This window comes from Neomonachus schauinslandi, chromosome 6, assembly GCF_002201575.2.
Source record: "Neomonachus schauinslandi chromosome 6, ASM220157v2, whole genome shotgun sequence".
Lineage (NCBI taxonomy): Eukaryota > Metazoa > Chordata > Mammalia > Carnivora > Phocidae > Neomonachus > Neomonachus schauinslandi.
This window is the reverse complement of record NC_058408.1, coordinates 27,978,327-28,002,914: the sequence shown is the minus strand read 5'-3', so window position 1 is coordinate 28,002,914 and position 24,588 is coordinate 27,978,327. Positions and strand designations below refer to the sequence as shown.

The 24,588-nt window shown below is 42.6% G+C and overlaps 1 protein-coding gene across 1 annotated transcript in view; it reads left to right on the top strand.

Annotated features, from left to right (window-relative positions):
- The window catches only part of IPO9 (importin 9), a 58,366-nt gene extending 37,902 nt beyond the window's left edge, over positions 1–20,464 (top strand). The window contains exons 15-24 of the mRNA XM_021682718.1: positions 12,103–12,329; positions 14,453–14,601; positions 15,117–15,245; positions 15,989–16,264; positions 16,526–16,692; positions 17,307–17,440; positions 18,089–18,211; positions 18,623–18,727; positions 18,945–19,021; positions 19,466–20,464. Of these exons, the coding sequence (XP_021538393.1) occupies positions 12,103–12,329; positions 14,453–14,601; positions 15,117–15,245; positions 15,989–16,264; positions 16,526–16,692; positions 17,307–17,440; positions 18,089–18,211; positions 18,623–18,727; positions 18,945–19,021; positions 19,466–19,576 (1,498 nt within the window). The 3' untranslated portion in view covers positions 19,577–20,464. The remainder of the gene's footprint in view (positions 1–12,102; positions 12,330–14,452; positions 14,602–15,116; positions 15,246–15,988; positions 16,265–16,525; positions 16,693–17,306; positions 17,441–18,088; positions 18,212–18,622; positions 18,728–18,944; positions 19,022–19,465) is intronic.
- Positions 20,465–24,588: the final 4,124 nt, after the last annotated feature.

Below are 24,588 nucleotides of genomic sequence, written 5' to 3'. Positions count from 1 at the left end.
TTGATGGACAACAGTGCCTTTGTGGGAGCTGTGAGACCCAGAGAGGAGACTGAAACCCCAGTGCTGTCCAAGAACAAGGAGAGCCTTTTTTTTTTTTAAGAGTAGAGTGGAAGATAGAATTGACATGGGGGACACAGGAAGAAGAGCAGATTTTTTTTAATTAATTTATCTATTTGACAGGGAGACAGTGAGAGAGGGAACACAAGCAGGGGGAGGGGAGAGGGAGAAGCAGGCTCCAGGCCGAGCAGGGAGCCCGATGTGGGGCTCCTGACCTGAGCCGAAGGCAGACGCCCAACAGCTGAGCCACCCAGGCGCCCCAAGGAGAGCCATTTTGAGAAGTCAGGCCCACACCCAGCAGCTGATGTATCAACCCTAGTCCTGGCTGTAGCCCCAGACACAGCTCCATGCCCTTAAGGGCTTGGATTCTATCACCAGCACCACACGTCAAGTACCTGGGAGGATCTTACCCAGCTGTGTGTTGGAGAAGAGGAATACAGCCTTAGTCCCAGCTGCAGACCCTGAAATAGTCCATGAACTGGCTCCACCCCCTCTCAGCTGTGGTCCAGGAACCCCTGGAGAACACAGATTTAGACAATCAGCCAAAGATGAAAGAGCCTTTTTGGAAGTCTGGGAGTCCAGCAGAGAGATTCCAGCATAGCACTGGAGCCAAAGAAATCCAAGACTGGACAGTTTAAAGGGGTCAGTCAGTAAAGACTGGAAGAAGTAACCGTTACTTCAAATGTGAAGACCTGCAACACAAGAAAGACTTCAAGGAACATGAAAAATCAAGGAAACGTGACACCACAAAAGGAGCACAATAATTTTCCAGTAACTGAGCCCAAACACGGAGATCTGTGATATACCTGATAAAGAATCCAAAATAACTGTTTTAAGGAGCTCAGTGAGCTACAAGAAAACACAAAAAACAATTCAGTGAAATCAGAAAAACAATACAGAAACATAATGAGAAGTTCAACAAAGAAATAGAAATCATGAAAAAGAACCAAGCAGAAATTCCAGAGGTGAAGAATACAATGAATGAAATAAAAAATGCAACAGAGACCATCGAAAGCAGAACAACTCAAGAGGAAGAAAAAAACCTGTGGAAAAGAAGACAGGACCTTTGAAATTATCCACTCAAGGAGGGCAAAGAATAAGGAACGAGAAAGAATGTAGAAAACCTATGTGAACTTCAGGATGCCATTAGGAGAAACCATCTGAATTATTGGAGCTCCGGAAGGAGAAGAGAGCTAGAAGGGGGCAGAAAGCTTAAATAAACAACATCTGAGAATGTCCCAAATCTGAAGAGAGATTGTACATCCATGTTCATGAAGCTAATATTTCACCCCAAAATTTCAAATTCAAAGTGATCTTCTCCAACATACATTATAATAAAACTATCAATTAGTTAAAAAAAATTGTCTAAAATCAGATGACTTTTAAAGCAACAAGAGAAAAATATTTCTCTCATGTAAGGAAATCCCTATAAGACTGTCAGCTGACTTTGCAGCAGAAACCCTGCAGGCCGGGAGAGAGTGGCATGATATGTTTAAAGTGCTGAAAGAAAAAACTGTCAACCAAGAATACGCAGCAAAGATGTCCTTCAGGAATGAAGGCAAGATACAGTCTCTCAAACAAAGCTGAGGGAATTCTTCACTACTAGGCCTACCTTACAAGAAATGCTGAAAGAATTCTTAAAGCTGAAATGAAATTAATAATATGAAGTATACAACACACTGATAAAGGTAAGTATATAATCAAATTCAGAATACCCTAATTCTGTAATCTGGCAGTGTGTTAACCACTTATCTCTAAAGGTTAAGGGACAAAAGTATTGAAAATAGCTAGCTAAATAATTTAATGAATATATAATATAAAAAGTTAAATTGTGGTATCAAAAACATAAAAGAGGGAATAAAGAGTAGAGCTTTTGTATACAAAGTTATCAGTGTGAAGTAAACTGTTATATCTGTAAATGTTTTATGTAAGCCTCACAGTAACCACAAAGCAAAAATCTATAATAGACAACAGAATCAGAGCATTCCACTATGAGAAATAATAAATTCACAAAGACAGCAAGAGAGGAAGAAAGGAACAAGGGCACCTGGGTGGCTCAGTTGTTAAGTGTCTACCTTCAGCTCAGGTCATGATCAGGGAGTCCTGGGATCGAGCCTCACATCGGGCTCCCTCCTCAGCGGGGAGCCTGCTTCTCCCTCTCCCGCTCCCACTGCTTGTGTTCCTTCTCTGGCTGTCTCTATCTCTGTCAGATAAATAAAAAATCTTTTAAAAAAATAGAAAAGACCCAACTTATATGCTGCTTTTAAGAGACTCACTTCAGGATACACATGCTCAAAATGAGGTGATGGAAAAGCTATTCCATCCAAGTGGAAACCAAAACAGAGCAAGGGTAGCTATATTTTTATCAGATAAAATAGGCTTTAGCTCAAAAGCTGTACAAGAGACAGAAAAAAGGTCATTATGTAATGATAAAGGGGTCAATTCATCAGAAAGATACAACATTTGTAAATATATATACATTTGACATTGGAACTAACATCTGAAGGGAGAAATAGACAATAATACAGTAATTGTAGGGGACTTTTAATAACCCACTTTCAACAATGGGTAGATCATCCAAACAGAAATCAATAAGGAAATATTGGATTTGAATTATACTTTTGACTAAATGGACCTACTAGGCATATACAGAACGTCCTATCCAACAGCAGCAGAATACACATTCTTCTCAAGCATCCTCCAGGAAAGGTCATTGTGTTAGGTCACAAAACAAGTCCTAGCAAACTTAAGACTGAAATCATACCAGCTCTCTTCTCCAATCACAGTGAAATAACAGTAGAAATTAATTACAGGAGGAAAACTAAAAAAATTTATAAATACGTGAAAATTAACAAACTCCTAAACAATCAATGGAAAAAGAAATCAATAGAAAAATATCTTGAAACAAAAATGGAAACATACCAAAACTTAAGGGATACAGCAAAACCAGTTTTAGGAGAGTTTATAGAGATAAGTCTCTACATTAAGAAAAAAAAATCTCAAACAACTTTACATCTCAGGAACTAGAAAAAGAAGAACAAATTAAGCCCAAAGTTAATAATAGGAAGATCCAAGCAAAAATAAATAGAGACCAGAAAAACCATAGAAAAGACCAGCTAACCTAAGAGCTGTGTTTTTTGAAAACACAAAACCAATAAACTCTAGCTAAGCTAAAAAGAAATGAGAGAAGACTCAAATATAAAATCAGAAATGAGGGGCACCAGGGTGGCTCATTCGGTTGAGCCTCTGACTCTTGGTTTCAGCTCAGGTCAAGATCTCAGGGTTGTGAGATTGAGACCCGAATCCGGGCTCTGTGCTCAGCGGGGAGTCTGCTTGAGGATTCTCTCTGTCCCTCAAGGCCCTGTTTGCACATGTGTGTGCGCCCTCTCTCTCTCTCTCTAAAATAAATAAATCTTGGGTGCCTGGGTGACTCAGTCGTTAAGCATCTGCCTTCGGCTCAGGTCATGATCTCAGGATCCTGGGATGGAGCCCTCCTTCGGGCTCCCTGCTCCGCAGGAAGCCTGCTTCTCCCTCTCCCACCCCCCTGCTTGTGTTCCCTTTATCACTGTGTCTCTCTCAAATAAATAAATAAAATCTTAAAAAATAAATTAATTAAATAAATCTTTTTAAATAATCAGAAATGAACGAGGAGACATTGTAACTGATACCACAGAAAGGCAAAGGATCATAAGAGACTACTATGAACAATTATATGCCAACAAATTGGATAACCTAGAAAAAATGGAGAAATTCCTAGAAACATACAGCTTATCAAGACTGAATTGTGACAAAATAGATAATTTGAACAGACATTAGCAAGTAAAGATATTGGATCAGTAATCAAAAACTTCCCATAAAAGAAAAGCCCAGGGCGCCTGGGTGGCTCAGTTGGTTAAGCGACTGCCTTTGGCTCAGGTCATGATCCTGGAGTCCCGGGATCGAGTCCCGCATCGGGCTCCCTGCTCAGCGGGGAGTCTGCTTCTCCCTCTGATCCTCCCCCCTCTCATGTGCTCTCTCTCTCCTCTCATCCTCTCTCTCAAATAAATAAATAAAATCTTTAAGAAAAAAAAAGAAAAGAAAAGCCCAGGACCAGATGATTTCACTGGTGAATTCTACCAAACATTTAAAGAAGAATTAATACAAATCTTGCTCAGACTTTTCCAAAAAAAACTAAAGAGGGGTGCCTGGGTGGCTCAGTCGTTAAATGCCTGCCTTTGGCTCAGGTCATGATCCCGGGCTCCTGGGATCGAGCCCCGCATTGGGCTCCCTGCTCAGCTGGGAGCTTGCTTCTCAACCTCTCCCACTCCCCCTGCTTGTGTTCCCTCTCTCGCTGTCTCTCTCTTTGTCAAATAAATAAATAAAATATTTAAAAAAAAAACAAAAACTAAAGATGACGGAGCACTTCCAAACATTTTATGAAGTCAGCATTACCCTGATACCAAAACCAGACAAAGACAGTAGAAGAAAACTACAGGCCCCAATATCCCTGATGAATATAGATGCAGAAATCCCCAACAAAATAGGAGGAAACCAAATTCAATAGTACATTAAAAGGATCACAACTATGATCAAGTGGCATTTATCCCTGAGATACAAGGATGGTTCAACATATGTAAACCAATAAATGTGATATACCACTTAATAGAATGAAAGATAAAAATGATAGGATTAGCTCAGTAGATTCAGTAAAAGCATTGACAAAATTCAGTATCCATTCAGGATAAAAACTCTCAACACAGTGAATATAGTAGGAACACACCTTAACACAATAGAGACCAACTATGAGAAACCCACAGCTAACATCATACTGAACGATGAAACTGCAAGTTTTTCCTTTAAGACCAAGAATAAGACAAGAATGTCCACTCTCACCATTCCTGTTCAACATAGTAATGGAAGTTTTAGCTAAAGCAGTTAGGAAAGAAAAGGCATCCAAATTAGAAAGGAAGACATAAAATTGTCTATTTGCAGTTGACACATGGTATTATATATAGAAAACCCTAAAAACTCCACCAAAAAACTGTTAGAACTAATCCAGTAAATTTATAGGACACAAAATACACAAAAATCAGTTGCATTTCTAATAATGAACTTTGAGAAAATTTTAAAACAATGTTATTTATAATTGCATCAAAAACAGTAAAATACCAAGAATAAATTTAACCAAGTAGATTAAAGATCTGTACACTGAAGAGGTGCCTGGTGGGTTGCTCAGTTGATTAAGCATCTGACTTCAGCTTGGATCAGGATCTCAGGGTCCTGGGGCTGAGCGGGGAGTCTGCTTATCCCTCTCTTTCTGCCCCTCCCCCCACTTGTGCACACACGCTCGCTCGCTCTCTCTCTCAAATAAAATCTTTTTTGGAAAAAAAGATCTGTACACTGAAAACTATAAGACATTGAGGAAAGAGATTGAAGAAAACACAAATAAGATGGAAAGTTAATTCCATGCTCATGCATTAGAAGTATTAATGTTATTAAAATTTTCACACTCCTGAAAACAATCTACAGATTTGTTGCAATTCCTATTAAAACTCCCAGTGGCAGACAGTCTTAAACTTTGTATGGAATCACAAAAGACCTTGAATGGTCAAAGCAATCTTGAGAAAGAACAAAACTGGAGGCTTCACACTCCCTGATTTCAAACTATATTAAAAAACTATAGTAGTAATCAAAACAGTATGGTATTGGCATAAAACAGATACATAGATCGGTGGAACAGAATGTAGAGCCTGGGAGTAAACCCACACATATATGGTCAGTTAATGTACAACAAAGGAGCCAGAAGTGTACAATGGGGAAAGAACAGTCTCTTCAATGAATGGTGTTGGGAAAACTGGTCAGCCATATCCAAAAGAGTGAAACTGAACCTTAATCTTATACCATACACCAAAGTCAACTCAGAATGGATTAAAAATTTGAACACAAGACCTAAAACCATGAAACTCCTAGAAGAAAACATAGAAGTTAAGATCCTTGGTATTGGTTTTGGCAGTGGTTTTTTGAGTTTGACACCAAGAACTAAGGCAACAAAAGCAAAAATAAATAAGTGGGACTACATCAAGCCGAAAAGCTTGTGCACAGCAAAGGAAGCCATCAAGAAAATGAAAAGGCAACCTACAAGATAGGAGAAAATGTTTGTAAATCATTATATCTAATAGGGGAGTAATATTCTAAATATATTTTAAAAAACAATAGCAGATTAACATAATAAAAAAATTTTTTAAAAACGCTCAAGGATTAAAAAAAAAAAACCTCAATAGCAAATAAAACAGTCCAGTTAAAAAATGGCACAGAAACTGAATATACACTTTTCCAAAGAAGACCTCTAAGTGGCCAACAGGTAAATGAAAATGTACTCAACATCTCTAATTATCAGGGAAATGCAAATCAAAACCACAATGAGATAACACCTCACACATGTTAGAATGGCTGTCATCCAAAACAACAGTGTATTTTGTTATCCAAAATAACAAGTGTAGGGGCGCCTGGGTGGCTCAGTCGTTAAGTGTCTGCCTTCGGCTCGGGTCATGATCCCAGGGTCCTGGGATCGAGCCCCGCATCAGGCTCCCTGCTCCGCAGGAAGCCTGCCTCTCCCTCTCCCACTCCCCCTGCTTGTGTTCCCTCTCTCGCTGTGTCTCCGTCTGTCAAATAAATAAATAAAATCTTTAAAACAAAAAACAAAATAACAAGTGTTGATGAGGATGTGGAGAAAAGGGAACCCTTGTACACTGTTGGTGGTGGGAATGTCTATTGATTGGTAAAGCAGTATATGTAAAACAGTACAGTATGGAGTTTCCTCAGAAATTTTAAATAGAACTACCATTTCATTTAACAATCCCAGTTTTGGGTAAATATCCAAAGGACATGAAAACAGGATCTAGAAGAGATTGCAGTGCCATGTTCATTGCTTGTTATTTACAGTAGCCAACATATGGGAACAGCCTAAGTGTGTGTCAGCAGATGAAGGGATAAAGATGTGGTATACATATGCAATGGAATAATATTTAGCTGTGAGAAAGAAGGAACTGCCATTTGCAGCAACAGGAATGGATCTTGAAGGCATCATGCTAAGTGAAAAAAGCCACACAGAGAAAGCCAAATAGAATAGTGCATGGTATCATTTATATCTAGAATCTAAAAATAAAATAATTCTCGTTTAAAAAGAGAGCAGTGGGGTGCCTGGGTGGTTCTGTCAGTTGTGTGTCTGACTCTTGATTTCGGTTTGGGTCATGATCTCAGGGTCTTGGGATCGAGCTCTGTTATGGACTCTGGGCTTAGTGTGGAGTCTGCATGTCCCTCTCCCTCTGCTTCTCCCACCACTGGGGCTCATTCTCTCTCTCTCCTTCTAATAAATAAAATCTTAAAAAAAAAAAAAGCAGAAAGTGATTGCTGGAGGGTGGGGGTTTAGGGAAAGGTTAATAAAAGGGTACACACTCTCCTCTGTAAGATGAACAAAATCAGAAGATCTAATATAAAACTGATTAAGTTGTTAACACTTTATTATATAATTGAAATTTGTTAGAGAATAGAACCTAAATTTTCTCACACACACAAAAAATGTATTGGATGTGTTAACAAGTGGGATGAGGAACTTTCACAGTGTATGTGTATATCAAATCACAGCAATGTGGGGCGCCTGGGTGGCTCAGTTGGTTAAGCGACTGCCTTCGGCTCAGGTCATGATCCCGGAGTCCCGGGATCGAGTCCCGCATCGGGCTCCCTGCTCGGCGGGGAGTCTGCTTCTCCCTCTGACCCTCCTCCCTCTCATGCTCTCTGTATCTCATTCTCTCTGTCTCAAATAAATAAATAAAATCTTTAAAAAAAAAAAAAAATCACAGCAATGTGTACTTTAAATATCTTACAGTGGTATATGTAATTATACCTCAATAAAGCTGAAAAAAATTAAGTTAAAAATTTTAAGTTGATTTGTTCATAAATTTATAATCAGAAAAATGTGAAGAAAACTTAAGAATAATGTTAAGTCTCTGACTACATGGGCAGTGATTTACTTGAAAGGTGAAGCATACCTCTGGAAAGGTGACCAAAGCTTTGTACACCAGGGAAATGGACACTCATACATGTTTATAAAATTTTAAAAAATGTTTAATCTAAAAAAAACATTTATATAATGTATCAAAGGCTGGATCCCTTGACCACATCTGTGGATCCCAGGTTAGAAACTGTCTGTGAAGGGATCCTAGCTATTCTTTTCTTCACAGCCATGATTCTCCAGTTGATCATTTCCCTCTTCAGTTTCCCAACCATTTACGGTCTGGCTTATGTCCTTATCACATTACTGAAACTGTTCTTTCTGATGTCACTAGCAACCTATTAATGACCATCACACCACCTTTGCTTTTCTTTTGTCCTGGTTTTAATTTATTCTTCCATGTCATAATATGTATCATTGCAAACTGTCCGAAATCATTTTAAGTATCTGAAAATAAACACGTCCACTACTGAGCTTACTGTTGACCACCTCCAAGCCTGCCCTACCTGTATTCTCTGTTTTAGTAGAAGAAATCGGTACTTTTTTTTTTTTTTTTTTTTAAAGAAATTGGTACCTTTAGATCTTATGCTTAAAGAGATTTTGTATCCCCTGTTTTAGTAAAAGTGGAGATCCCAGATCTCTGCCTTTTAGGTCTTGGTTCCTTAGCCTTTCATCTCTTCTCTCCTACTACTACTAGCCTAGCTTGTATTCTCAACTTCTTGTAGCCTGAATTGCTGCTATAGCTTCCTAATTGATATCTCTGCTCCAGCCTCCACTACAGCAATCCGTAGTATTTTAGCTGTCTAACTGTTCTTTCTAAAATAGAAACCTGAGGGGCGCCTGGGTGGCTCAGTCGGTAAAGCGTCTGCCTTCGGCTCAGGTCATGATTCCAGGGTCCTGGGATCGAGCTCCACATCGGGCTCCTGGCTCAGCGGGGACCCTGTTTCTCCCTCTCCCTATGCCTCCCCCCTGCTCATGCTCTCTCTCTCTCTCTATCTCTGTGTCTCAAATGAATAAATAAAATCTTTTTTAAAAAATTAAATGAATAAATAAAATAGAAACCTGATAGTTTTGCTCCTGTAAATGAAATTCTACTCGTTCCAGTTGTGCTCTTCAAACTGAGATACAGGTACCCCAGAACAAAGTCCTAGTATGCCGGCTGATACGTGAAACCACAGGATAAATCTATAGCATCTTCCTGGAGCTTCAGTTTTGCTTGAAGACTTTCGGGGAGGGCAAAGAAGGTATTAGAAATAATTTGTAAAAAAAAGTTTGAGATACACTGGCTTCCAAAATAAAATCTAGCCTCCCTTAGTGTGGCATACAAGATCCCATATGATCTAAGCAGATAATGTGATCTCCATGATCTACCAGACTGTATAGTTTCAAGTTCATCAGAAGAGCAAAGTAACTGTAAATCCTTAGAGTGGAGAAGCAAGAGGACGAGGTAGAGCACAACTGAGTACCAGTAGAGAGATGGGTGCAAAACCTGGTCTGAGAGTTGAGAGCTGACCAAGGCCAGATGACAGATCAGCTCTTAAGGAAAAGTTAGATACAGAGCAAGGTAAAATTGAAAATCAAGATGTTATGGACCAAAAAACAAAAAGTCGGGGGCTCCTGGGTGGCTCAGCTGGTTAAGTGTACGACTCGTGATTTCGGCTCAGGTCATGATCTCATGGGTTGTGGGACCTGCTTGTCCCTCTCGCTCTGCTCCTCCATCCACTCGCCCACTCTCTCTCTCAAATAAGTGAATAAATATTATTTTAAAAGTCTGTGGACAAATCTGAGAGATCAAAGCCCACAGTTTCACTGTTCATTATGGACCTTTGAACCCAGCATCTGACACAACTAACATGGTTATAAGCCACTTAAAAAAAATTTAGGAAAAAACATTTATTGAGTACCTGGGGAGGGCCTTGTTTCTGTACTAGGTTCTTTTAACATAGAGAAACAGCATTTTTATTGACTTTTATTGCTATTCTGAAGATAAACGAAAGTAAAGACTTAAACAGTATGTCTTTAATAATTATATTCCATTGGACATGGTAAGCAGCACTCAGTAAATATTGATTAAGAGATGAATAAGTTAAAACTATGTATAGAAAACTTTAAACCCTATAAATATTATATGAATTTTAGTACACAATTTTCTACTGTACACAGATCTTATACAAATTTATTATTGCATAGAATGTCTATACAAATTGATCTCATTTTAGGATGCAAAATACTCCAAAAAGTACGAAATTTTTATAACATGAAAGGTAAATAATCTCCTACTAAATAACAGTTGTGTTAGAAAAGATGTTAAAAAACTAACTGTTGGGGGGCGCCTGGGTGGCTCAGTCGTTGGGCGTCTGCCTTCGGCTCGGGTCATGATCACGGGGTCCTGGGATTGAGCCCCACATCAGGCTGAGCCCCACATCAGGCTCCCTCCTCTGTGGGAAGCCTGCTTCTCCCTCTCCCACTCCTCCTGTTTGTGTTCCCTCTCTTGCTGTGTCTCTCTCTGTCAAATAAATAAAATCTTAAAAAAAAAAAATATTGGGATGCCTGGGTGGCTCAGTCAGTTAAGCATCTGCCTTCTGCTCAGGTCATGATCCCAGGGTCCTGGGATGGAGCCCCACGCAGGCTCTCTCCTTGGTAGGGCACCTGCTTCTCCCTTTCCCTCTGCCTGCTTGTGCTCTCTCTCTGTCAGATAAATAAATAAAATCTTAAAAAAAAAAAAAAAAGAATCAGATGCTGAACTAAGCCACCCAAGTGCCCCCAAATATTTACAGGGTTTTTGGTTTTTTGTTTTTTGTTGTTGTTTTGTTTTAAAGATTTATTTATTTGTCAGAGAGAGAGAGAGAGCACAGGCAGAGGAAGAAGCAGGCTCCCTGCTGAGCCACCCAGGCGCTCCTGACTTTTTTTTTTTTTAGGATTTATTTTTTGGAGAGAGAGAGCACGAGTGGGAAGGGCAGAGGGATAGAGAATCCGAAGCATACTCCGCTCTGAGCCCAGAGCCGGATGCGGGGCTCGATCTCACGACCGTGAGATCACTACCTGAGCTGAAACCAGGAGTCAGAGACACTCAACTGACTGAGCCACTCAGAGCCTCCCCCACAATCCTGTTTTTGTTTTGTTTAGGTTTTTTTTAAGATTTATTTAAGGCGTCTGACTCTTGATTTTGGCTCAGGTCATGATCTCAGGGTGATGGGATCGAGCCCCTCATTGGGCTCTGTGCTCAGGAGTCTGCTTCTCCCTCTCCCTCTGCTCCTCCCCCCCACTCTCTCTCTCAAATAAATAAATTTTAAAAGTCTTAAAACCACTGTAACGGGCGCCTGGGTGGCTCAGTTGCTTAAGCGACTGCCTTCCGCTCAGGTCATGATCCTGGAGTCCCTGGATCGAGTCCCGCATCGGGCTCCCTGCTCGGCAGGGAGTCTGCTTCTCCCTCTGACCCTCCCCCCTCTCATGTGCTCTCTCTCTCTCATTCTCTCTGTCTCAAATAAATAAATAAAATCTTTAAAAAAAAAAAAAAAAACCACTGTAACTATTTGAAAAATAACAGGAATATATAAAAATCTGAAGGATGTGATTAAAGCAGTAATCTGAGGAATTATAAAGCATTTAATTAACATCTTAATTTGAATATAATGATATGACAGAGTGGGAGAGGGATGAAAGTTTAAAATAGCAAAAAAACAAAGCAGAAATAAATTAGCATAGAGATGGTGGTGCTGATGTTTACAAAATATGCCCCAGAAAGATGTAAAAACTAACTCTACAAGTAGCTTCATAAAGCTACACATATGGGGCTCCTGGGTGGCTCAGTCGTTAAGCATCTGCCTTCGGCTTGGGCTCCCTGCTCCACGGGAAGCCTGCTTCTCCCTCTCCCACTTCCCCTGCTTGTGTTCCCTCTCGCTGTCTCTCTCTGTCAAAATAAATAAATAAAATCTTTAAAAAAAAATAAAGCTACACATATAAATGCTGTAATCTGTCATAGTGAATAGAAGAACCAGGAATTAAGAGATCCACTTGTGAGTAATGCTTGCTTCTCTCTGTCTCTCTCTCTCTAGTTATTGTGACCAACTAAAAGTCTCAGAGAGTACCCACGTGCTTCAGCCCTTCCTCCCCAGTATCCTGGATGGCTTAATTCACCTAGCAGCCCAGTTCAGCTCAGAGGTCCTCAACCTGGTGATGGAGACCCTGTGCATCGTTTGTACAGTAGACCCAGAGTTCACAGCAAGCATGGAAAGCAAAATCTGCCCCTTCACCATCGCCATTTTCCTGAAGTACAGTAACGGTATGCACCAGGACTGTGTGTGGATGAAGGACACCAAAGGGAAGGTGATGGCTGGTGAATTTAGGTGAAACTTTTCCCTGCGTCTGATGATCTTAAGCATCAGAAGCAAAGAATAGCTTTCACTCAGCAAAGAGGAGAGCCATACTGGAGCTACAGGAACACCAAAAAGTAGAGTAGCTATTCCTGTCACTTTGACCTGCAGTCAGAACTGGGGAAAAAGACAACAAGTAAAGGGTTAGCAGGCAAGAGGTACAATTCAGAACTTTAGCAATCAAGTAGGAAATTGAGCGACTACATCAAAATCTTCCTAAAAGAAGAGGCTTACAGCTATAATGTGGAAAGATACTGAAGAAAGACACATGCGAAGGGTTACGAACAGTAGGGTTCATCACATGGCTTTTGTAGTAGCAAAAATTTAGAAGTAATAAAAAAGATTCATTATATGCCCCAGAAAGATGTAAAGTGGAATACCATGCATCCTCTAAAAATCAAACTTGAAAGTTAAAGCCATGGGAAAGTGCTCACATTATAAGAAGAGAATAGAGGGTTTTCCAAACTGCATAGAATATAATCCCAAGGGGCGCCTGGGTGGCTCAGTTGGTTAAGCGACTGCCTTCAGCTCAGGTCATGATCCCAGGGTCCTGGGATCGAGCCCCGCATCAGGCTCCCTGCTTGGCCGGGCTTCTCCCTCTCCCACTCCCCCTGCTTGTGTTCCCTCTCACGCTGTCTCTCTCTCTCTCTGTCAATTAAATAAATAAATAAATAAAATCTTTAAAAAAAAAAAGAATATAATCCCAAGTTTGGGGTTTGTTTTAAACAATTAATTTATAGATACGTATATTAAAAAAATACCGGAAGAAAATACATCAAAATGTTAAGGGTAGGTCTCTCTAGGTGGTGGAATTCCAGGTGTTTTCTTTCCTTGAATACTTCCCTACATTTTAAGTTTTTCATTAGTGAGTATGTATTATTAACAACACTTTACTTGTGTAATGCTTCGTTACCAGAGAAAATATTGAGGATATTTGTTTTTATAGAGGGAGCGCCAATATTGAAATACAGGATATGTAGAGGTAGGAGTTATATAATATGACATCATACTAAACATTTTATTTGATTTGCTTTTTCACTTAAAGTGTGTCCTGAAGGGACAGCTGGGTGGCTCAGTAAGTTAAGCATCTGTCTTCAGCTCAGGTCATGATCCCAGGGTTCTGGGATCAAGTCCTGCATTGGAGTCTGCTTCTTCCTCTGCCTTTCGCTCCCCCTGCTTGTGCTCTCTCTCTCTGACAAAATAAATAAAATCTTCAAAAAAAAAAAAAAAAAAAAAAAAGGATGTATCCTGAAGAGGTTCCACATTGCACTCTTAGGTATCTCTCATTCTCTTCAGCCACCACATAATATTCCATAAAATGGCTGTATCATAATTTGCCTGTTCTGTTAGTGCACATTTAGATTGTTAGCAATTTTTTTTCGAAGCAATGCCGCAGTGATCTTTTAACATGTATCTTAGTACACTGCACACTTTCTATTTTTTCCTGCTAGATACAGGAAGAAATATTTCTTAAATAGGTGAAGTAGGTCAAGCCAAAGTTTCATCTCTTCACAAGGCTCTGCCTTGTGAGGGTTTTGCCTTTTGCATTGGAAATGCTTTGGGAGTTCTTTTTTCTATCGTGACTAACCCCTGGGAGATGTATATGATTCCTCTTCAACATGGGAGAACCTGGCAATGAGCGTTGTGGCAATCTTTGAAACTTTCATGGTCTTCTTAACAAAGTATCAGTGGGGATTTTTTTTTTCCTTAAGCATTTGGTTTCATAATCCAGGTTTCATAAGAATAAAAGTCATTAAAGATTTGCCCCAGAAAAAGAGCCAGGTTTCATTTTAGGAGTAGCTATTACTGGCCAGTCTCTGACTTAATGAAACCATGCATACTCTGGCTCTTGCAGATTTAGCATCTCTCCTGTTTCAGGTTCTTCATACGGCCTCACTAGGTCCCAGGGATGTGATGTGTAAGCAAAGCAGAAGTTGTTAACTTAGGTGAGGCCGAACAGCAGGCGTCATTAAGCCAGAAGTACATGCAGACCACTGGGGGGGGGGATTCTGTGTTGCCTTATCCACTTCAGATCCTGTCGTCGCCTCGCTGGCCCAGGATATCTTCAAGGAGCTGTCCCAGATTGAAGCCTGTCAGGGCCCAATGCAGATGAGGCTGATTCCCACTCTAGTGAGCATAATGCAGGCCCCAGCAGACAAGATCCCTGCAGGACTGTGTGCGGTAAGTGGCTACAGGGCACCTGTGTGGGCGGAGGTGGAAGAAAAAGCATGCACACGCTTTGCACATGTCACCTGTAGATCGCACCTCGCTGACAGGAAACCAGTGGCATTAGAGATTCATAGGGTGATTTTCCTGGGCTCCTGTGCCCACAGGACAGTGGGTGAGTCTTGAGGCTTTAAGAAAATGGCTCTTGTTGTTCCCGAATTGCCCTCATTGAATTGAAAAGAGTGCTGTTATTACACAGTGCCACTGACCATGTAACCAGAATGTCCACTCCCCGCCGTAAACTGCCCGCCCCCATACCTGAGCAAGCAGTGAGCTATCAGGAGGAGGCTGAGAGCACTGTCTACTATCGAATTATTCCTTTCCTTCAGAAACTTCATTAATGAAAATGAATGAGCTTTCTTTGGGTTGCTATGTTGTATCCATGCAATAAGGATCTTGGTTGTTGGGCACCCCCGGCCCCCACCCTAGGGGCGGTTCTGATTCTCTCGTTTTCCTCTTCTCTCCTTCAGACGGCCATTGATATCCTGACTACAGTAGTACGGAATACAAAGCCTCCCCTTTCCCAGCTACTCATCTGCCAAGCTTTCCCAGCCGTGGCACAATGCACCCTTCACACAGATGACAATGCCACCATGCAGGTATCTGAGCTGTGGTGACTAGAAGAGGGAAGATCGCTCCCCCCCACCGGCCATGGGCGTATAGTAGCCTGAGAAAGCTGACACAGTCTCATGCTTTTGAGATACAGGTCTCTCAAATCCATATTTAACCATGGGACCCAGGAACAGTCTGGACTGCAGAAGCCAAGCATTCTCTGCTTTGGGATATGTTGTAATCTTACGTATATAAGATTATGTAAGGATGCCAGACATCCTATCCATCTGTATCTGGGTATTGCTATTGTGGATGAGATTACAAACATAGACTTGAAGCTATAAGAAAGTCTTTTCTGACTTAATAAAGTCAGCAAAGTAATAGGCCTTTGGAAATCTCTAAGGAGACAGTGGTTCATATAGCTTTTTGTCTTTATTCCCATAAAGACCTATAGTGTCCGTAATCATTGCTTACATCTGAAACATGTTTTTCCAGTACTAGAAGTAGATGTTTATGGCTAAAACTTAGTTTACTTGGCCATTATCCCTTGTGATCAGAAATCCGCATTTTTGAGATAGCTGATTAGGTAAAGCAAGGATTGTATAGTGCATGGCTATATCTGTAACAGTAAATTCCTGACTCCAATAGTATGTGCCCATCACAAACCCTGTAGGTTCATTACTCTTATGAGGCATAGGCCTCTAAGAAAAACATTTGCCCATACAGACTGAGGACCTCCTGACATCTGTCCCCCCGTTGCTAATCTCATTTGCCACCTTTGTCTCCCCAGAATGGTGGAGAGTGCTTGCGGGCCTACGTGTCAGTGACGCTGGAGCAGGTGGCCCAGTGGCACGACGAGCAGGGCCACAATGGGCTGTGGTACGTGATGCAAGTGGTGAGCCAGCTCCTGGACCCTCGTACCTCCGAATTCACTGCGGCCTTTGTGGGTCGCCTCGTCTCCACCCTCATCTCCAAGGCAGGGCGGGAGCTGGGGGAGAACCTGGACCAGATTCTTCGTGCCATCCTCAGTAAGATGCAGCAGGCAGAAACGCTCAGTGTCATGCAGGTAAGAGGACAGTGGGGAACAGGGCTTTCCCAACCTCCAAGTGGTAGAGATGGAAATCAATATACAGGTCCTGAGGTATTTTACTTTGTCTTACTGTCCTTGCAGAACAGTTAAGTAAAATCTGTCTATTCTGGCCCAAGAAGTATTGACAAGGAAATCTCCATGTTCTCTATTTCTTGATTGGCCAGCCCCATTCCCTCTCATCTCCAAGTCTCTGAAATTGGTTTCCCTGAAGTAGATGTCCTTCTTGTTACCTCCTAGTCTCTGATCATGGTGTTCGCTCATCTGGTGCACACTCAGCTGGAACCCCTCTTGGAGTTCCTGTGCAGCCTCCCGGGACCTACTGGCAAACCTGCCCTGGAGTTTGTAATGGCTGAGTGGACAAGCCGACAGCATCTGTTCTATGGACAATATGAGGGCAAAGTCAGGTAGAGCCCATCTTTCTTCTGTGGGCCTTCTGCCCTCTCCTTGCATTTCTTCTTTCCCTGACTTGCTTCATTGATTTTTGTTCAACATGTCAGACTGCCCCTTGTATTCCCTTTTCCCTCTTTCTTTATTGTTAATCGGTGTCTTTGAATAGCTGCCATCTTGAAATTTCCAAAACACAGTCGACACAAAGTACACCATGTTTTTTTTCCCTCTCTGCTGGCTAGAGATCCTCCTCTGCCACAGACTTCACCCAGCCAAGTACTGCTAGTGGCTTATTCTCCTTTATAAACCCAAGCCTTCTAACCCTGGCTTTGCTAACTTCCTGTCCTCGACTTGCCTCCCACTGGTTCTCATCACCCTGTTGCACCTTCCCGTGTGGCCAGCCATTGTGATCCTTGCCCACCCTAGCTTTGTTCAAGAAGTTCAAAAGTTCTCATTAGCCCATCCTCATGAACACTAAATCCCATTTTCAGCTAGGTTCTCTTATCTCTCCTAATTAGTTGTGAACAATTTTCACCAACGAAGAGAAGAGTCTTAGGACATAATTGCTTATCTCCTTGGAGTGAACTCTAGATGGGTTGCTGATTGACCCTTTTTGGCTCTTCCTTGCTAGCTCTGTGGCACTGTGTAAACTGCTCCAGCATGGCATCAATGCAGATGACAAACGGCTACAGGATATCCGCGTGAAGGGAGAGGAGATCTACAGCATGGATGAGGGCATCCGCACCCGCTCTAAGTCAGCCAAAAGTGGGTGATGCTGCTGCCCCTCCAGTCTCCTCCCTAGGGGCTAAGTGGGGTGGAAGGCAGGGATGTACTGTGATCTAGATTTTTAAAATACAGTTGTTAGTGATGGCTTTGATAAAAAGAATCAGAAAGCTATAGGTAAACAAAGGATCAGAGCATATGGTTCCTCCTTGTTGCTGAAAGTTGGCAAAAACAATCTCAGGGACCCCAACTTCCAGCTTCATTCAGGGGCTCTGATACCCATATCAGCATGTCTTTGTTATCAGATTGCTTTTGGCCTGTGATTTCAGTGATTTGTAGGCAGCGAGTACAAAGCTGCCCTCTTCAGCTGTAGGTTTATAATTACCTATGCTGTTTCTCAAACTGCAAGTCATGGGGACTGGAGTATTGCACTCTATTCAGTTACTTGGTGTCCAAGCTTTATTACCAGCAAAAACCTATCTCTAATTCCTGAACTCTCTTATCTGTCCTAACTTCTGAACTCTTAGAACACCAAGCAGAATGAAGTTATTAAACTTTCAGTCGTTCTGTGGCAAGTGGATATGGTCTGGGATGGTGGAAAGCTTGAGGGATGGTGAACTGTGTCTGGTGAGCACTGCCAGAAGTGAGCCCACTGACAGTCTGCCTAGAAGCCTTTCCTTTCTTTTCCAGACCCTGAGCGCTGGACAAACATTCCTTTGCTGGTCAAGATCCTGAAGCTGATCATCAATGAGCTCTCCAACGTCATGGAGGCCAACGCTGCACGCCAGGCCACTCCTGCAGAGTGGGGTCAAGGTGCACGAGGCTCTTACTCCCAGCAGACTTTTAGCCTGACAGATCAAGTTACAAATGTTCAAATTTACCAGTTTGGGTTATTGAATCACTGGGGGCTTTTTAATGTTTACTGCATGCCTGTCATGTGGCTAGCGTTGCTACACATGTTAAGAGCTGCTCTTCTGGTCTACCTTGTGAAATCTCTTCAGAGGCTGGAGTAGGAGGCAGCCGGGAGGCAACCTTTCTGTTTGGTTTTTCTCAGGGGTTTCAGCCTTTTATCTATCCACCAGAACACCCTCGGTTCTTCCATTTAAACATTTTGGGAGGGCTTGGCCACGTTGCAGAAACCCTTGGGACCCTTCTGTTCTGGCCTGTTTGCATTTGGGAAGGGAATGTGTGAGCATGCTCCAGCTGCTTTTCATCTCCAAGTAGATGACTCCAATGATATGTGGGAGGACCAGGAAGAGGATGAAGAAGAGGAAGAGGATGGTTTAGCTGGCCAACTCTTATCTGACATTCTCGCTACAAGTAAATATGGTAAGCCGTTTGAGAAGAGGACAGCCTTGCTAAATACCTTTTCTGTGCACAGGTACCAAGAATGGGGTGCCAAAGAAAGGGGAGGGATGGGCCCACAAGGAGCATTCGTTGGGCTTTTTTAGCCCTTCTTCCCCAGCCGTGTGGTAATGCCTCCCTGCTTGGGGCACAAGCAGGAGCCTCTGCCCTGACCCCTCTCTATGTTGGCTGTGTCTAACAGAGGAGGATTACTACGAGGATGATGAGGAAGATGACCCTGATGCCCTAAAGGATCCTCTCTATCAGATTGATCTGCAGGTGAGAATGTCCAGAGAAAATAGATGTCTTGCAAGTGACAGTGTCTCAAGCCACGGAAAGAGGAATATGGCCTCAAACCTATTTATAGTTCATCCTGGGAGCTTCAGGGCAGAGAGTTCCTGTCTTGCTGAGTAGTCAAGGGCTCTGGGTGGTTTGGGCCTTTGCACCTTAGTGTTAAACCTGCAGTCCACAATTTCTTGCAACCCGGCCATCTTGTGAAGGTCCTTGGGTGGAATATGAGATCTATTGGGAAAATTTTGTTTCCTTATGGAATTTAGTCTCTGGGTTGAACCTGAACTAGATTCAAGAACATAGAAAGCCACCACTCAGGGTGTTGGCATTTGTCTAAAAGCCGGTGCTTCCTGTACCACTTGGGGTTCTTGCCCTGCTACAGATGGTGAGCCTGGGAACCCTCAGTAATGCCATTCTTTTTCTTCCCTCCAGGCATATCTCACGGACTTCCTCTGCCAGTTCGCTCAGCAGCCCTGCTACATAATGTTCTCAGGCCACCTTAATGACAACGAGAGGCGGGTTCTGCAGACCATTGGCATCTAAAAAACGGAGACTTTCCACATCTGCTCCTCCTGGCCTAGCCACAAACCATTTTGCAGCCCTAAACTGGCCTCGAGATGTACTTTCTTTTCAACCTAGAGTGGCCTCCTGACTCTTGGCCCTTGGCCTTTGCAGAGTGACAATTCAGACCAAGCTCACCAGTGCTGTCACTTAGGAATACTGGAACAAAGGACATTTCTCAAAGACTCCCTGAAGAGACTCCATCTCTAGAACCTTTTTCTCCCCAACTGTGCCCTCACCTGTGTTCCTAGAGTCCTCTGCTGGCCACTCCAGAAACATATTGCCCAGAAGGATTAAGTGTTCATGGATTATTTTGCCCCACCTCAGGAGCACAGGAAGTCATGACCATTTATATTCTAAAACAGACCTGTTTACTTTCATAGGACATCTGATGTGTTCAGATAGGAATACCCTTGAGAGATGATTCTGCTTTCTGCCCTCCACCACAGATGTTCTGGGTTCTCCATAGGAACGAGAGAGAGCTACATTCTGAGCCCTCTCCAGTGACCTCTCCTTGTCTCCCTCCTATAACACTAAGGCTCCCCTGTCAAAGGAAGTCATCTTGTTTTTGCCTCATTGCATGACACAGCCCCTCCCCCTAAGCTATCCCTGTGTATACATGCACACACACAAAATAAGCCAGACAGATGGCACGTTGGTTTTCCTTTTTTAGAAGAAAAAAAAAAAAGGAAAAACATTTTTTTAAAAGTCCTCCTGACACAACCATATTTAATATTCCTCTCCCACACGTCACCACACAGTCTGATATTCAAAGGTTACCCCATCTCCCTCAGAAATCCTCTAAAGTGGTTAAGTTGTAGCCCTCAAATTTGCAATGTGTATTTTTCTAGGAGAGTAAAGTAATCTTTACAAATGAATTTAGTCCGCATGGTATAAGGTGTACCAGCACATCTGCCTTCTGTTCCTTTTAGAAGGAAAATAAAAATAAGGGGAAAAAGATTAGGCAGAGCCATGTAGACACCCTAGTGTGTTTTAGCTAAGCTAGCTCAAAATGATTCTTAGAGAACTAGTATCATCCAATCAAGTATTTTTAAGGGTGGTCCCTTATTTGGGAATTTCAGTCTGTTGTGGGTGAATGAGGATAATAAATCAAGGGGAGGAAGGCAAAGCCCAGCATTCCCTTTTTTGATAGTGCCCACACCTGGTGCCTCAGTTTTAGTAGCTACAGAAGATTTCTTAGGTTGATGGTCTTGCAGACAAGAAACAGAATATAAAGTGAATTTAAGTCTCTGTTCTTGAGGAAAGGGCCCCACTTGTGGGGCATTTACTGTACAGGACTGTTACGGAAGCCTAAGGATTTTGTAGCTAATAGTGATTTCACACCACTAGGTGTCCCTGGTGTACAATTGTCACATCTGAGCTGGGGAAAGTGTCTGTTAACGTTACTATCTTTGAAAAGCCTGAGGACGTGTGCACAGCATGTCCGCTGCCAGCCAGGTTCTGAGACTGGTAACTGCCCCTGCTGTTTCTCCCCCTTGAGTTGGGAGAGTTGCTCATATTGGGGAAATATAGGAGGTCTGGCCCAATTGGTGCTCAGGAAAACCACAGTCAGCCTTAGAAACAAACTCCATAGTTGATCTCAAGGCAGTGCCAGTTGGTTTCAGTGCTGAAGGTTACACAAGGCCAAATCAACTCCTGATTGTGGCACAAAAGAAAGGTCTCATGCCATTGGCATTGAGTTGCTGAGTTTGGAAAGGCTTGGGGCTCCCACACATAGAATGATATGGGCCCCTTCTGGGCCTGCTAATCAGAAAAAAAGAGTCTGTATCTAGTGCCAAAAGTGATCTCTTGACAAAGGTCCTCTCTTGCTGATTTTTGGGGAGGACTGGAAAACTTAAGTCCTGAAGGAAAGGGTCTTCGTATCATCCAGGCGGCCACCCCTGCCCAACAGACATACGGTTGTGGATGAGAGCAGAGGGTCTTGGACCCCTTTGTGTGCAGGCACTTCCTTTGCTCCCACAGCATTTTCACATCATCCCATTTAACCTTTACAGCAGGTACACAGTGGATAATATTCCCATTCTATCAATGAGGAAGAGTTGAGAGACTATATCCACCGTCAGCAGGGAGAAGAAAGATCTGCTTGAGTCCAGTAGTATTGACAGAAAGTTGAACTCTAGCTCCTATTTTGTCTTCCTGGTCTTTTGGCCAAAGAACTTACCTTGGGTCTAAAAGATCAGGGCTAACTGGTTGGAAGGAGTTGAAGTTCAAGATAAACAAGGGAATGAGAGAGCGCTGGGCTGTTCTAAAATACTTCAGGTTTCCCGAGCCTGGTGAGTAACAGGACACCAAGGGCTTTGCCAGCAGTGTGTTGAGCTCTTAGTGGAAAGAACTGAAGGGAAAACGGAAGAAACAACCAGAAGATGGAGGAGGTGGAAGTCCAAGAACAGAAGGAAGCTGGTTATGATAAGTCCCTGCCCGATCTGTGACACAGGGACTATCCTGCCAGATGTGTGACATTGATCAGGGACTACAGACAGATGACTTGAGGTGATAAATAAGAATGTTGTAATCACTGGAGTTTAATATTCATTATGAATTCAGAGCAAGTGATGCCCAACTAGACTCGTAGTCTGATTTTGTTAATAGATAAAATCTGGACGCGGTAAAATCAAAGCATTAGGGAAATGGAGAAGTTGGTTACTGGCCACCAACTCTCAGACTACAAACTGGCTTATTGTGGAATGGTTTACGCTGTGCCCCAGGGCTCTGTCCTTGTCCCCTCCTTTGATATTAATGACAGATGAGGGGTTTTTTTTTTAATGTTTTACCCATTCCAAAAGAGGATTTGAGGCCATTTACAAAAGAAACAGTACTAGATAGAGTTGCTGATCAGATTTTTTTTTAGATGGGGGGAGGGGTTAGAGGGAGAGAGAAAATCCCTAGCAGGTTCCATGGGGCTTCATCTCTCAACCTTGGGATCATGACCTGAGCAGAAATCAAGAGTCAGATGCATAACCAACTGAGCCACCCAGGCTTCCCTGCTGATCAGCCGATCAGATTTTTAGATAACAGGAACTCCTGGGAAGGATGACAATTTAGGATTCAAGCAACTATCTCTATAAGCTTTAAAAATAGGCAGAATTGTAAGGTTGTTTTCAAAATTCAGATGGATGAGTATGAAGAGAGTTAAGGATTACAGAGCACTGTGCTCTTGTTAACAATTCTTTGTGCCAGTAATAAGTGTTTATGATGTCAGGAACTGTTAACGTGTCCTCACTAAACTCCAGTGTAGTCCTGGCTGGGGTAGTAGGCACAGATTGTGTAAGATCATTTCGGTCCTCTGTGTCTGTCAGTAATCCTAGAGTGCTCTGTTCCATTATGGTGCTCAAACAGGAGGCTCCCTGACAGACGGTGAGCCCATCTGCAAGAGGAAAACCAAGAACTGGAGGCCCCAAGCTGTGTCACGGGGAAGAAGCTTGAAGGAGCCGAGAAGACTCAGGGAAAACAGGACACTGCTTTGGAAACCGAAAGGATTGTCCAGTGAAAGACATTCTATACTTCTCACCCCAGCCAGGCAGACCTACGGCCACTAAGTAGATGATAAACTCAAAGCCAATTTCTGGCCACTATATGTTTATTCTGTTCAGCAAATACTAAACTTTTTTTCCATGCAAGGCCAGTGCTAGATGCTGGAGAGGCTTGGCCCCTTCCTTCAAGAAGCTAGTCCAGTAGGGGGTCAGAAATAATGCAGCAGATGTGGGTAGTACTATGAGAGAAGTACTGGGGTCAATTCCCACTACCCGAAAGAGGAATGGTTAATGGTAACTGGGAGAAGTCAGGCAGGGTTGCATGGAGAAGGGGACCCTTAAACTGCGCACTCGCAAGGTGGCTAACAACTGCTAAGGTTTCAGAAGCACTAAATGCCAGTGACTGTTCCAAAGTGTTACTTGGATTCTCGTGTAGACCATCTAATAACTACAAAGTGCATACTTTTGTTTACCCCATCCACAGACTGATGAAACTGAAGCATAGAGTTATTAAATGTTACCTGCCAAAAGTCACATAGCAAAGTGTGTGATTCGGATCCAAGTAGGTTTTGTACTTTTTGCCAGTTTTCTGTTGCCTCTGTGCATTTGTCAGGCAGACAAGGGTGGGGTAGGACACTCCAGAGAAAATAATCTTTAAGAAAAGACCATCCCAGAATACGATTGCATTTTCAGCTTATACACGGGTTAAAAAGTACTAGAATTTATGGTTCACAGGGCTCTTGGCCAGAAATCAGCTGGGGGACAAGTGGGAGCCAGAAGGGGAGGGATCCTGTAGGCCTTGCCCTCTTCCGGGAATGGGTGACCACTCATGAATTTTAGGCAGAGATGTGGCATGATCAGGTTTGCATTTTGGAAAGCATTCTGATGTCTGTCCAAGCATGACTAGAAGGGGAGATTGGGGGCAGGGGTGCAAGTGAGAGACCCGAGTAACAGGAGGAGATGGAGGGGAAGAGGCCAGACAGTGAAAGGCTGAAAAAGGAGAGTCCGTGGGCCCTGATGGCAGGTGGAGAAAGGTCTTCCGAAAGTGACAGCTGATGGGCAGGATTTGGGTAACAAAGCAGCCTGAAATGATTGTTAATAAAATTCTACCATTTGTGAATAATTTATCTTTCTCTGCTGGATTGGTACAGGTTCAACAGCTATCTAACAAGGACCCTCACATTCTTGTTTTGTTTTGTTTTGGGGTTTGTTTTGTTATGTTTTGTTTGAGTACGTGAGAAATGAGTGGCATTACTGTTGTTTTCCTAAAATTGCGAATTACACCGGTCTTTTAGACCTGTATGGTACACATGACTTTACGGCAGGTGTGCTGCAGGAAGAGAAAAGGAGGAAACGCTGCCCTGACTGGAAGGCCTAGGAAGTCCCTTCAAGTCTCGAGTTGCTGCAACTTGGCATGACTGCATAGCCGGAAGGTGAGGAGGAAGCTGCGGTAAGTGACATCCTTTCTGATCCTTGGTTTCCATATTTGTAAAATGGAGAACT